Source organism: Equus quagga, chromosome 3 (genome assembly GCF_021613505.1).
Source record: "Equus quagga isolate Etosha38 chromosome 3, UCLA_HA_Equagga_1.0, whole genome shotgun sequence".
In the NCBI taxonomy this organism is placed as follows: Eukaryota; Metazoa; Chordata; class Mammalia; order Perissodactyla; family Equidae; genus Equus; species Equus quagga.
The window spans coordinates 97,580,481-97,594,664 of NC_060269.1; the positions used below are offsets into that span (position 1 = coordinate 97,580,481).

General features: G+C 37.8%; 1 protein-coding gene across 5 annotated transcripts in view; it reads right to left on the minus strand.

Moving 5' to 3' along the window:
• Window positions 1-2,544: 2,544 nt before the first annotated feature.
• The window catches only part of MTHFD2L (methylenetetrahydrofolate dehydrogenase (NADP+ dependent) 2 like), a 142,697-nt gene continuing 131,057 nt past the window's right edge, over window positions 2,545-14,184 (minus strand). For all 5 annotated transcript variants that reach the window (XM_046656365.1, XM_046656362.1, XM_046656366.1 and 2 more), the window contains one exon: window positions 2,545-4,150. In XM_046656365.1, the coding sequence (XP_046512321.1) occupies window positions 4,038-4,150 (113 nt within the window). In that variant the 3' untranslated portion in view covers window positions 2,545-4,037. The remainder of the gene's footprint in view (window positions 4,151-14,184) is intronic.

Sequence of the window (14,184 nt, forward strand, 5' to 3'; positions counted from 1 at the left end):
GGCAACTGACAGACGAGCCACCACCACAGCATGGTAACTGACAGACGTTCAGTTCCCTGCCTGGGAACTGAACTTGGGCTGCCGGAGGGGAGAGCACCAAACTTTAACTGCTAGGCCATCAGGGCTGGCTCTACTCATTCTTGCTACATGTTAGAGCAGTTTATAGTGAGAAAGGAGAAGGCTAAGAGCTGTGGCACTCCACTATTATTTTCCCCTCCTACCACTTTTTCTATCTTATCTCTCTTCTCTAGTCATAAGCATCTCTACAAGTGTCTTCCCTTCTCTTGCCTCCCCTCCCTCCCTTCTCTTTCCCTTAGTTTATTTTTTCCTTCGACTTCCTTTCTCTTCTGCTTCCCCTCTGTTTTTTTTCTTTTCCTTTCCTTTCCTTTCTTTTTTGCTCATTCACTAACTCAATCAAAATTTGTTACTGGACATGGGCAGGAAATGGTCACCAGTCCATTGCTTATCTCTCTCTATAAGTATTCTGTAATTCTCATGGATTCAGTTGCCATTCATTCACAAAATATCGAATGCTTACAACATCCATGGCACTGGGCTGGGTGTAATGATGTTTGCAAAACAAATAGACAAATCATGCATGGACTCTGACCCCAGGGAACTGGAAGGAGCTGAGGAAAGTACATACATAACTACAGTACTGGGTAGGGACTGATAACTGCCGTGGATGTCTGTATAAAGGGCTATGAGAGTTCAGGGGTGGGGCTTAGTCAAACTCTCACAGCGTTTTTTCATGGACAAGTTTCATGTGAGGTGAATCTTAAATAACAAGTAGAATTTAAACATATAGCAATAAGAGAAAGGATTCTAGGTGGGAGCTGGGCACTGAGGGGAGGCAGAGTGGTGTGTTGTGAAAAGAGAGTGAGTTCTGGCTCACATCATCTCAACAGATCTTGGTTGGAATCCTAGTTCCACTTTTGCTATCCATTTGCCTAGGCTGAGGCTTTTTAATAACCCTAAGGGTCAATTTCCTCATCTATCAAATGGGGATTGTCAATAACCAAAAAAAAAAAAAAAGTAAAGCATTTAGCACATAATAGGTGCTCAAGTAAGGATAGCTATAACTATTGAACATGTGTAAAGACACAGGGTGTATAATGGTCAACAAGGTCAGAAATTTAGTTGTTAATACATGTGGATGAGTCCTAAATTCTCATCACTAGCCATGAATTCTTATTCTCTTTCCAGACTGATATTACATCAGGACTTTTATTTATCTACTATGTCATCATCTCAACCTCAACATGTCTTAAACTGAACATTTTATCTCTTCTCCAAATCAGCTTCCCTTTACAACTTCCTCATGTTAATCAATGATAACATCTTCTGGGCTCTAACCACAATTCTCAGAACTTATTAAATACAATCCAAACTCTGGTTTAGCCAGGCTTTCTCTAATCTATTTCTGCATACTTATCCAGCTGTATTTCCACCACTCTCCAACACACACTTCACTTTAGTCTGACTGTAATCCTTGCTTTCACACACACACATATATATATATACTAAGCTCATTCTCACCTCCATATCTTCATATTATTGTTCAATCTCCATTAATTCTTCAGGGTCCTTTTTACAGATACTTGTAGGACAAGGAAACCTAGTTCTTCAAAGCTCCTCCACAAGACCATCACATGTCTGTCTTTTATGGACCCCAAATATCCATAAATAAAGTCACGGTACCAACGAACCAACTTTATCTCCTTTATGTGTTGACAAAGGCTTCCTCCATGACCAAACTTTAGTCAGGTTCCTCTGAGTCCTCTTCTTGACAAGGGCTGGACTTGGCCCACTGAGCCCAGTTTTAGCAAAGACTCCTGATAAGTCAGTTTATAAAGAATCCTCTCCCCCTTTACGTCTGATCAAGTTCCTCACCCCCCGACCCTTGATAACTGGCCTGGGTTTAGCAAGACTCTAGTAAACTAGTTTAGAAAGAGACCCCCTACTTTTGAAGTCTAGTCAAGTTCCTCTTAGTAATTTTCCATCCACTGATCTCCTCGCTCTGCTTGTTGGCCACAAATGCACAGCTGCCTTTGCTGTATTCAGGCTGAGTTCAATCTCCTCTACTGCTGCAATGGTCTCAACTCCTTTGCAATAGTCTAGAATAAAGTCTTCCTTACTGTTTTGAACAAATGTCAAAATAATTTTTCTTTTACAGCGTTTTAATTAGTCTCTGGAAAGGCTCACCCCTGAATTTTAGCCTAGCCAAGGGGGCAAAAATCTTCCAAAAATCACTCCTCCTGCACCTTGGGGGGTGAGGGGACTCAAAATTACACACTTCACCTTTCCTATGTACATATATTTTGGGTCATTTTGTTTGTTTTGCGAATTTGGGAGCTTTGAATTGAAACTTCTGTCTGGGTTATGAGACAAAGATTGGTCTAGGCTGATTGTGGGATGGGCTATAGAACCCTTTCTTTCATGTTTGAGAAACCTGTACATTTCCCCAGCATGTTGTAAAGAAACAGATAACAAATACATGAACAAAGAATCTTACAGATATCTTAAGGAAACAGAGGACAGGTGTTCTTCAAATTGCTTTTATTATGCAGTTGAAATATTATTAATTATAAACAGTAGTCTATTTTCACACAAATTATCAAGAGTACACACTGATACAGACATGCATTGGGTGAGAATCATTACTGGTAATAAACACACTGGGATTTGGGCATGAAAACAATACAATTATGTGCCTAGGGTAGTCTCAAAATAGCCTTCAACTGGCACTCACATGTATTTCCTGATTTAACTTGTGTGAGAAACAGGGCATCTACTTTGGGAACCCAATGCCATAACAGAAGAGAGAACTGTGGGCAACAAAGCAGTGGATTTTTAGTCATACCCTAAGGTTTAGCTTTGGCACATTGTGTCATATTTTTCTATTAGATTTCTGAATTTGTGAACAAACATAACATCTGTTCTTTCTCTTTTCTTTTTTTTGCTGAGGAAGATTAGCCCTGAGCTACCATCTGTTACCAATCTTCCCTTTCTTTATTTTTTTGTTTGAGGAAGATCTGCCCTGAGCTAACATCTGTGCCAATCTTCCTTCGCTTTATATGTAGGTTGCCACCACAGCATGGCTGGCGAGTGGTACAGGTCCATGCCCAGGATCTGAACCCAGGAACCTGAGCCACCAATGTAAAGTGTGCCACACTTAACCACTACACCATGGGGTCAGCCCCAACATGTGTTCTTTAATGAAGTACTTGCTCATACTATATCATATTTTTCTGATATTTGTAGGAAAACACAACCTTAGTTTGTTTTGCTTGTGTTTGGATTTTCTATTATTCCTCAAGGAAGGTATTGTTCAAATATTTTTCTAGAAGAACACAGAAATTACATGTAAGCCTAACATATTCTTATTACGTTTTTACTGTAGCAAGCAGTCAGCCAGAATTTGATGTCACCATTTCCAAGTGGCACTGCAGGTTTTGTCTCCCCTGTATGTTTTTCTTTCCTTGAATAGAGCATCATTTCTCATCAGGATGGCCCGTAGGATGCATTTGGGAAATATATGAGGTCAAGATTTTATTTTTAATATTTTATCTTTCTTTTAGCAAGTAAGCTCTTTTTTAGCATATGATATAGAACATAAAATATATAAAAATTGAGCATGCTCGTAGCAAAACCTAAATTACATTTTACATGGGTGCTCATTTGGCTGACAAAACATTTGTTGAAAACATACTGTACGTGATGTTTAATTGGTTCAAAAATATATTCATTTATTATGAGCCCTTTATTGTTTTAACATTTATGAACAAATATCATCCACAAAATAATTGTTACCAAAGTTTTCACTGGAATTGTTTTGATTTTTTTCCTAAAACTGAAAAACTGTTAGCAGGAAATGCATAAAGTTGTGTGAATCATCTGATCCACAATGATTCCATCCATGAAAAAATAAATACAATGTAGAAATAAATAGCTTTCTAGTAAAATATAAAGGTTTTTGCCCTTTGCCAAAATAAATAAATAGCATGACTTCAGTTTGCTTTGTTCTCTCACGTGATCTAGTAAAGGATTTTTTTAGCTGCCAGAAGGGTGTTCTTCAGAAGCATTGCCACGGTCACGGGTCCGACGCCTCCTGGAACTGGAGTGATAAAACCAGCCTTCCTCTTAACGGCTGATGGAGGAAATAGAAAGTAGTCTTTACTTTTAAATTTTTCGGAGAATGTCATAATTTTTAAACATACTGAACTGTTAAAGGATAAACTGCAGCATATTAAACATTTTAAGAGCTTATTTGAGCATTTATTGATTAGAACTGGGCACCACCAAACCGGAAATGGTTAGGGGCACTCTGCTGACAGGAACTCGGCGAGAGACTTTACTATAGAGAAAAGGAGGAAGCAAAGTAAGGAAATTACCAATCTGCTGTAGCTTAAAGCCTAGTTGGCTGTTTGTGATTGGTTGTCCTTAGGTTTCAATATGGTAACCTTGAGGCATTTACGGGCTTAGATTTTGGTTTGCTTATGTAGGCTGCCACAGCATTACAGCCACCTCAGTCTAAGGGCCCCCTTGTTTACTTTAACAGAGTATAGAGGATTCTTCTACATTCCATATAATTCAAACAGCCTCAAATCCTTTTTAGAATGAAGTGGGCTATCACACACACACACACTTAGAGAAACACTGCTGTGTGTGTTATCTAATGTGGATAGAAAGGAAACAGAGTCCAAAACTGTGGGTTTTGTGTGCAGCTCAGTTAGTTTTCCATGATTAAAATCTATAACTCATTGACCCAACTACCTGTAATTCCAGTTAATTACTTCTAAAATGCACGATATTGGTCACAAAAGAGAGACAGGATACAGACAGTTCAGCAGACACCATTCATTACAGTGGAATATTCCTGTTATACCAATAGCATCATGTATGTGTGGATAAAACATTCCAGTGCAAGTCTAATAAAAATCATCAAACATATTTGAATTACTGAGCATATACACACATAGTCCTGTTCTAAGGTATGAAGACTTCCTATTCAGTAAATCTACTCAAAGGAAATGGCAGAGAACTTTCAGCAAGTTTTATTTACGAACATTTCACACGCACATTATCACAGCTGAATGGCTCCGTGCACAGACCTGCTGGTTAGCGTTTTACCGTGTGAGTAAGAACAAGGAGGTTTTCCCAGATAACTCTTTTACAAAGTTAGCATGGACAATACTTCTTTAACTTGTAGTCTGACGTTATTAATCACATATTATTTAGATGCATAAGTTTTACATTTAGATGTATAAACTTTTACAAGTTTGCTCATTTATGCTTCTGCATGAATCAAAACCAACAGATGTTTTCTAGATCTTAAGTATTATTTTTGTATAATTTATAATGCTTTCTTAAAATATAGTTTGTAAAATTTACATTTACCTTAAAGCGTAGTAGTACATTGCAATAAAATTTTTTAAATTATAGGAAAAGCAAAGGAATAATATTCTTCTACTTGAAGAAAAGTCGAAATAAGCTTGAAGAAATCACCAAAAAAAAAAAAAAAAAAAGAAATCTATCCAGTGTGTATCATGAATCTTCTCATGGTATGTAACAAAGAAAAGATAAGAATACTGTGATTTGGAAGGTAATATTTTAGTTTTCCAAAAGCATGCCCTCTCCCGTGCCATACTTTCATCCAATGTGCTCTCTGCTGTAGAAACACTCACTGAGGTCAATAGCTATTTCATAAACAGCTATGAATTATCTCAATCCTTCCTTCCTTTGCTCTGGCTATTTCCTCCACCTGGAATACTCTTCTACCTTATCCAAATAAGAAAATCCTTATTATTTCTTAGAAGCTAATAAAGTGTTACCTGTCTGTAATTTTGCTCAAAAGTTCCCCCCTCCAACACTGAATTAAATGTTTACAGGAGCTTTATACCTACCTCCATTATGGAACTTAAGATGCTCTGCTGTCTGTTCCCTTAACTAGTCACCACACCTAGAAGGCAGAAACCAAGTCTTTGTGGTGGTGGTGTTTGTCATTTTAAATCTTAGAATTTCTCCATATGCATTTTAGGCAGTCAGTTTTGATAAAGTGAATTAAATAGCCCTTGAAATTCAAAATTTAAAATCAATTTGTAGGAATCTATCAGTGCTTTTGACTGGATACAAACAGTATCAAAACAATTTGGTTCAAGCTAATTTCATGAAAAACTCAAGCTACTCCTTCTGCTTGAGGGTGACAAACTGCATTTTTCACTTTTCAATAAGCCAACTCAATGGCATGAACAATGCCTTCCAGGACATTTTCTCGAGGATTGGAGCAGCAATGCCTTGGAAAATTTCAGCAGGTCTCTGGAAGAAATGTACTATACTACTACCACTGACACTGATAGTATATAAATCACATATTTATAAAGCACTGACTTTGAAATATTAACAGATAAAAATAAAAGACTATTCAGTAATATGGTAAATTAATAGTCAAGTACAAACTAAATCTTCAATGGAAAATGAAATAGTTTATTTCATAATCAAAAGGTGGATAAAATCGGTTATGTCAGGGAATCTATTATGGGTATATAATCATTTTTATAGAATTTGGTTTTCCACTTTGAAAAGTAAAGTGGCTTAGAATTATGTGTATATGGAAAAAATAATAATAACCATAGCTACTATCAATTGAGTACCTACTTTTTGCCAAGAACTTTATACACATTATTTTAATAATTAATATTTAATTATTATTTCATTTTAGTAGGTGAAGAAAGCGTGGTTCTCTGAGCATCTTACTACTCTCCTATATGGTAGAGACATTATTCAGAGCCAGGTTTGAAACGTGCTATGATTGCAAAATTCTACCCCCTCCTGATGCATCTGTATTACCATGACCTGAACAAGTAGAAAAGTCCCAAGAAAGGCTCATATGCCAAAAATTAGCTCATTTTTCTCAAATGATTAGGAGGATAGTCTGAAAAATGAAACAAAGAGGAAAAAGTTCCAATATAGTAATTTTTCTACATTTTTACTATGAGTACTCATAGCTCACTATCTGTGAATTATATCCAACACTGTAAATTACATAGATGGCTTAGCAGTCTGAGTTGGCTTCTTTCTGGGCATCAGATTGGATAAATGAAACCACTGGGGTGCTCAGGTATCATGACCTTCCCTTACCAAATTATCTTTTTTCCAACATGCTTACTATTGCATTCTTTTGCTCAAAAAGTGAGCTTTAGGGTGGAGGACGAGGGAACGGGAGAGGCTACTGCATGAAGTAAGACCTGTCTGAAATTTGTAGCTGGTGCCTGCGTTTTTGCACACTTCACTGGTGGAAACTAACACGTATTTATCCCGTCCTGCCTATCACTTCACAGAATTTGAGTTCATATCCATAAGAGACGTGTAATGGCTCTTCACCCCACCTCGGTTAGGGCTTCTCTGGACATTCATAAGCACTTAGTGGCATCAGTGGAGTCTTGTAAGTTACTCACTAGGCAGAAGTTTATGATATCACTGTGAACACACCTGGTTATTCAAATACTTGTTACAAATATTTTTTATAGACAGATGTGAAAACGCAGTTTATACAGTCATAAGAAGCAGACTGTGATGAATTTGACTTTAAAAAACATATAAGGTAATCTATTCCTTTTGATTTGATTTTCATGAGCCTCTATGTCTAAGAAAGATATATAAATTTATCTGATGCTGGCTAGTGTTAGTGTATTCTTTGTTTAATAAGGATCAGAATACACAAAGATGCACCTTGAGGGTATTATGTTAAGTGAAATAAGCCAGATAGAGAAAGACGAACTCTGTATGACTCCACTCATAGGTGGAAGTTAAACATATAGACAAAGAGAACTCATTGGTGGCTACCAGGGGAAAGGGGGTGTAGGGGGAGGGCACAAAGGGTGAAGGGGTGCACCTACAACATGACTGACAAACAATAATGTACAACTGAAATTTCACAAGGTTGTCAACTATCATAATCTTAATAAAAAGTTAAAAAAAAAATAAGGATCAGAATACAGAAGTGATTTTTCAAGAAAGTTGGAGGATGTTTGATGCTCTGAAAAGCATCTTCCCTGAAATGTCTGCAAGAGAGTAAGTTAGCAAGCATTACATCACCAGAATAACCTTTCATTGGCTGGTCTTTCTCTGAGGGCAGACAAGGGTTTGCATGTGCTTGTAAAAGATGATGCTTTTAAAGATTAATCTTATTATATGTGGGGAAAAGGTGTTCTATATGATCCACTGAAAAGAAATACAGAAGCATTTTAAGGCAGTAATTTCCTTCACAGACTTATTTACTGTGTGTTTAGATATGAGGGAGTGTGTGCCTGTTTTAAGGAAAACACCAAAAGTTCTCTATGTATGAGAGTCAGGTGTTAGATCTTGATTGATATTAGAACTTTCATGAGAGGTTCATGAACAGGTATCACAAAACCAGGGTTAGATTCACTTTCATAAAGTGAATTTCATAAAGTGGTTTTAGAGTTACTGAAACTGTTTGAGAACGGAGGCAAATAAAGCAATCATCAGATTCTATTGTTATCTGCATGGAACTTGCCCTGAGGAATGAGATTTAGATGGAAATGATGTGGTCATGTTTAAACCAGGTTCCCAAAAATAAGAATATTTTGAAGAAAGGCAATCATTATCATGACAATTTATTTGAATGACCTCTCCTGCAAAGTGAATTCCTATAGATTTCCTTGAAAATGATAGCATGATTTAGAATGTTAGAGAGTCTATGTTCAGTTGTACAGTGAGAAAAGAGATGACCATTTAAAATCAGTCATTTTAGATACAAGATTTCTCTTTGTACCTACTATTCTCTTTGTTTGACAGACCCTTCCCCCACTTCACCTGGTGAATATTTAGTCTTCCTTTTCAGCACTAGTTAAATGTCACTTCCTTTGTGGTGCCCATTAGTTCCTCAAGCTGAGTTAACTGTTCATTCATTGATCCATGAAATTTAGCAGAATGATTTTCAATTTGTAGTCAGAGAGTATGTTGGAATCTCCTGAGAAATGCAGTCCGACTACATATGTCTCCTCTCACCTCAAGATTCTAGTATGCACCACTGAGAATCACTGCTGATGTGAGAGAGGTTTCTATCGTGGTTGTGGGATGGGGGAGTGTTACACATATAAACAGTGTGGAGGAGGTTTAAAACATGGTGGAAATTCACTGCTTCGGTAGGGCTGCTTCACATGGTGGCCTCAGTCAGGTCCCAGGCAAACCCTCATATGTTAAGGCTTGAATCACAGTTGCTCATGCCCCATTGGTCAAAGCAAGTCACATGGTCAAGCTCAAAGTTAAAGGCTTGGGATAGGAAGAATGGCAAAGTCACATTGCCAAGGGGATGTGCATATGGGGACAGAAGATATGTGCGGTCATTTTTCATAATCTACTATAATAGTCTCTTGGTTTCCGGTCTCTTCCACATCAGCCCTATAACCTGCTATCAGATTTATTCCTTAAAACACAGATTAGGCCATTTCAGTTTATAAACATTTGCTGACTCTTCACTGTCTCTTGGATAAAATATCAGTTCTTTGTCATGGCAATTAAGATCTTTCATTATCTGGCCCTGCATCCTTCTTAGTTGTTTCCTAACTCTTGGATATTCTCCTAACTCAATTATTCACTGTTCCCACACACGCTACAAACTGGCTCAGATAGATTCATAGCAAATGTTTCTTGAGAAAGGCAGCCTTAGTCATTGTCCCTTGGAAATTATAGTCTAGTTGGGAGATATATAATACAAATATAATTACTTAAATAATAATTGAGTGAATGCTATGAAATGTGCTACAAATGAAATGTTTACTGCCCTGTGAATGTTAGAAGGACCTAAGTGAGCCTGAGCACTGTGTACACATGTGGCATTTATCTATGCCAAGTTCAGAAACCTGAAGGATAAATTAAACTTTTCCAGGTGAAATGGAATGGGAGGAGCAGACAGTGTTTTGGTAGGGGGAACAATGTGATGAAGGTGGAAAGAAGCTTCTCTCACGTGGAAACCAGCATGAACTCTTGGAAACACTGCAAGAAGGCCAGTGGGGTCAACAGGCAGGAGTGAGGAGGAAGCATTGCAGGGCACGACATGGAGGAGTCCAGCTCATGGAGAGCCTAACACTCAACGTTAAAAATTTTGGATATCAACCTAAGAGCAATGGTTAAAGTATTTTTTAAATTTGGAAAAAAAAATATATTCTGAGGCAGGATAAAATCAAATGGGGAGACAAACTGTTCTCTGTTTGCACATTTCTCTAATGGAATGAGTTTATCATCTGGGGCACAAAAGTAAGTACGTAAAATGAGATGTGCTAAGATGGGAATAAATTCTGGTTCTTGCGCAAGCACCTCAAAGAGGAATAGAAATCAGATTTGGGGGTCAGAGAAATATTTGTAAACTGACAGAAAAGCTTCAAGATCTTATGGATGTCCAAGGGGGTAAGAAAGAAGGAGAGAATGCAGTGCAGACATAGAGAATAGTAACGGCGAAGAGGTTTGGAGCTGACAATCAATCTAATGCAATGAGGAGCCGAAAGAAGCTCATTATGACCCGAAGCACATGGTGAAAACAGAGAGTAGACAGGATGAGGCTGGGGAGGTGGTCATGGGCTGCATGACCACGAGGTGAGGGGTCAGGCAACTTAGGTTGGGTGATGGCAGCTGTAATTACTGTGTTCAGGGTAAATAAGCTTTTTTAAAAATGTCTTTTGTCAATAAATTTGGTTATTTATATATGAAGGAATAGCCAGTTTTGCAAGATGAGAAATTAGAGAGCAAAATGTGTATGGCTAAATAATTTTCAGAAGAAAATTAAAGGAGGAGTTCGTGTTGTATTTTCATGTTTCAGGTTCTTGCATGTCATTAAATTATTATCCAAGAAATCCTTTTTCTGCCTGGAATATATATCTAATCTGCTGTGCTCCCTTTTCTTCACAGTGTGGATGGCTACTTTTTTCATGCTATTGGCTTCAGATTTCTAAAGGGAAGAATTAAGACATCAATGACTTGACATCATTTCCATTATTCTTACTTGAAGACAACCATTTTTCAATTCAGGATAAGAACAATAGGTCCGGAGCAGAGATCATTTCAGGTTTAACACCTGAGGTGATGACAAGGATGATGGAAGAAACTAGGTGTTCAGTTTACGTGTGTGCCTCAAAAAAATCCAGGGGTGACACACGGTCACAAGGTGTGGAAAAACTGCTCATGAAGGATACTAATAGCAGCATAAGGGATATTAAAATACCCTTTTATAACCTACATAAGAATAAAGGAAGAAGTATGTGATCATTAACGATTTGGCACCGTCAACTCTGCTTCATGACAGGGAGTCTCTGGCTTATGTGCTCTGTCATCATTGCCTCTGGAAACTTTACATTCCCAGGTTCCCAGGGCCTGGCTTAATAATCCAAACTCTCATCTAAGATACTTTGTTAGGAAGACTCGCTAATTCTTAGACAGATAGTGAATTTCCACTTCAATACATCATATATAACACCAAAGGTGTCCAATAATCGAATTTCCAGATGTACATAAATAGAATTAATTTTGCTAGTATTGTTTGGAAATTATATATTCTAGCAAAGTCAAAGAATATATTTGAGATTTATAAATCTATTTTTGGGTGGAGGAAGAGGAACTGATGTCTCAAGTTACTGTAGCATTGTTTTTTTTCCTTTATATTTTTTCCAATTCTCTGTCACTTTTAAGGAAGTACTCTATGGCCCATGTTAGATTTCCAACAATGCTACAACTCATTTTTAAAACCCACTCCCTTCTCCCAAAGAAAAAGGGATGATTCCTTATCTGTGACAAGACAGCAGAAGAAAAATTTCTTGTTCCTCTCATGTGAATTTCTGCCTCCGAGTATACACATGTAATTGTCTAAATTAAATGCTTAGAGAATTTTCCCATGCTTCTAAATGCAGTCCATTTAGGCATGACCTCTCAAACATATACACTATAATGAAGGGGAGACAAGCTTCAGGAAAATGAAGTGCATGAAATAACAACCAGAAAAACCTGACTGGCATAAGACTGGAGAAATAGTATGACTCAAGAGGTATTATGGAAAACACTCAACTTTCTCAAATTGTTGATATAAAAATGACACAAGGGCATGATGAGCCAGAGAGAGTAAAGTGCTCCTTGACAAGTAATGGCACACCACTCAACTCTCACAAGGCAACAAAGATTCAGGTGCCCCAGCGGCAACTTACAATGCTTTCTTTTGCATTTATCTGGTTGCCTGATTCCTGGGGTTTCTACAAGTTTTCTGCATATATTAAGACATTCATTATCACACCACCTTGTGGGACAGACAGGATTAATGCCCTAATGGTACAAGAATATGAGACTCTTATCCACATTCCTATACAAATTGTGTTGGCTTCATTGGGTTGGTGAGCTGTACTTACAAAGACTTTCCTCATCTCTTTACCATGCTATCTATATGTGTGTGGTGGCTAAGCCTTTATTTTGTTTTTTGCTTTAGTTACTTTTCTCCTTATATTAGATCAAATCTATATATATCCAGCTACCTGCCTCGTAGGTTTGAATACCTAAAAATACCACTCATACCTCTCAGAAGGCATAAATGGAGCCAAATAGCAAATCAGTCACCTGATGTAAGTTTGAAATTGCTTTCTGTGAACTCTGTCTATGACCCATCAGCGGAACCTCCTTTCTGACCATGGATGGTGTCAGTTATCATTACCAGTTTCCATTTTGGTAGGCAGGAGTAGGGAAAACTGCTATGATATTTCTAGTACTCTATCAAAATGACTAAAAATATCTCCCTTTCATGATTTCTTTAAAAAAACAAAATCATCATTGACTCCTGTCATTCTCCCCAATCCTTTCTCCTCAAGCCACTGAACATTTCTATCACAGAATGGCAAATCTGTAAACTGGATAGGCTGTTTGGAGTCCTCCTCCAATGTCTTGGCAGGGCCTTGACCTGAGTCATCTGCCATCTGCCAACCAACCCGAGATACTAGGAGATAAAATTTCCCTCTGATCGCTATTTGTATTTTAATATGGGGCCCCAAGAAATAACTACAAAAATACCCTTATCATTAAGTGTAAAAGAAGAAAGACACCAGGCCCTTCTTTTGTTCCCACATATATCCTTTTTATGCTTCAACTTTAACTCTTCTCTATAAAGGTAGATCATTCAATCTTAGGTACATTCTACTAAAAAGAAAGTCTTTAAAGGTTGACCTGATTTCAAAGCCCAAGGCTTCGCAATAAGCATTTTGTCCATGTTGTAAGCAACAATGGAGGCAGTGGCTCACTGCTGACAGGGATCTCATAGTGACCATCAGTGGTTCTACCTGTTTGAAATCACATGTGTGGGCGCTATAACCACAGTCTTAGTAATAGTCTCTCTAACAGAGGCTTTCGTAAATTTCCATCAACTTTTTCAAAATGCTCGGAAGAGACCACCTCTGGGTTAAAGTGTTAAGTCTTCCCTTTTCCTAAAGCTGGAATTGGGGCTACTTTGTAGTCATCTACCACAAAAAGTTGATGTTTTGAGTCACACTGATGAACCATATTGTTATGGACTGACCATTTGTGTCCCCCCCTAAGTTCATATATTGAAGTCCTAACTTCTGATGTGAAGTATTACGAGGTGGGGCTTTGGGGAGGTGATTAGGTCATGAGGGTGGAGCCCTCACGAATGAGATCAGTGCTCTTATAAAAAAGACTTCAGAGGGCTCTCTGGCTCTTTGCGTCATGTGAGGATACGACGAAAAGTTAGCTGCCTGCAACCCAGAAGAGGGTCCGCATCAGCACCCTGATCTTGGACTTCCAGCATCCAGAACTGTAGGAAATAAATGCCTGTTGTTTAAGCCCCCTAGTCTATGGTAATTTGGTGTAGCAGTCTGAACTGAGACACATATCTTCAAATTAAATGAATAACTGAAAACTGAGTTGCTGGGGAGTCACTTTAAGTTGATTCTTTACAATATCACAGATTAATAGTTCTTTAAAAGTGATATAGTTCAAAAACAGTCCTATTTCCTTAGAAACTGGTAATATGCTCTTACTTTCCCATCTTGTCAAACACACACTTGGGAGTAAATAGTGCCAAAATTACTTCCAAAAGAAGCTGACTCTGACATATAGTCTGGAGAATATAAGTCCCATGAGAGCAGGGACTTTTTTTCTATCTTGTGCACGGCT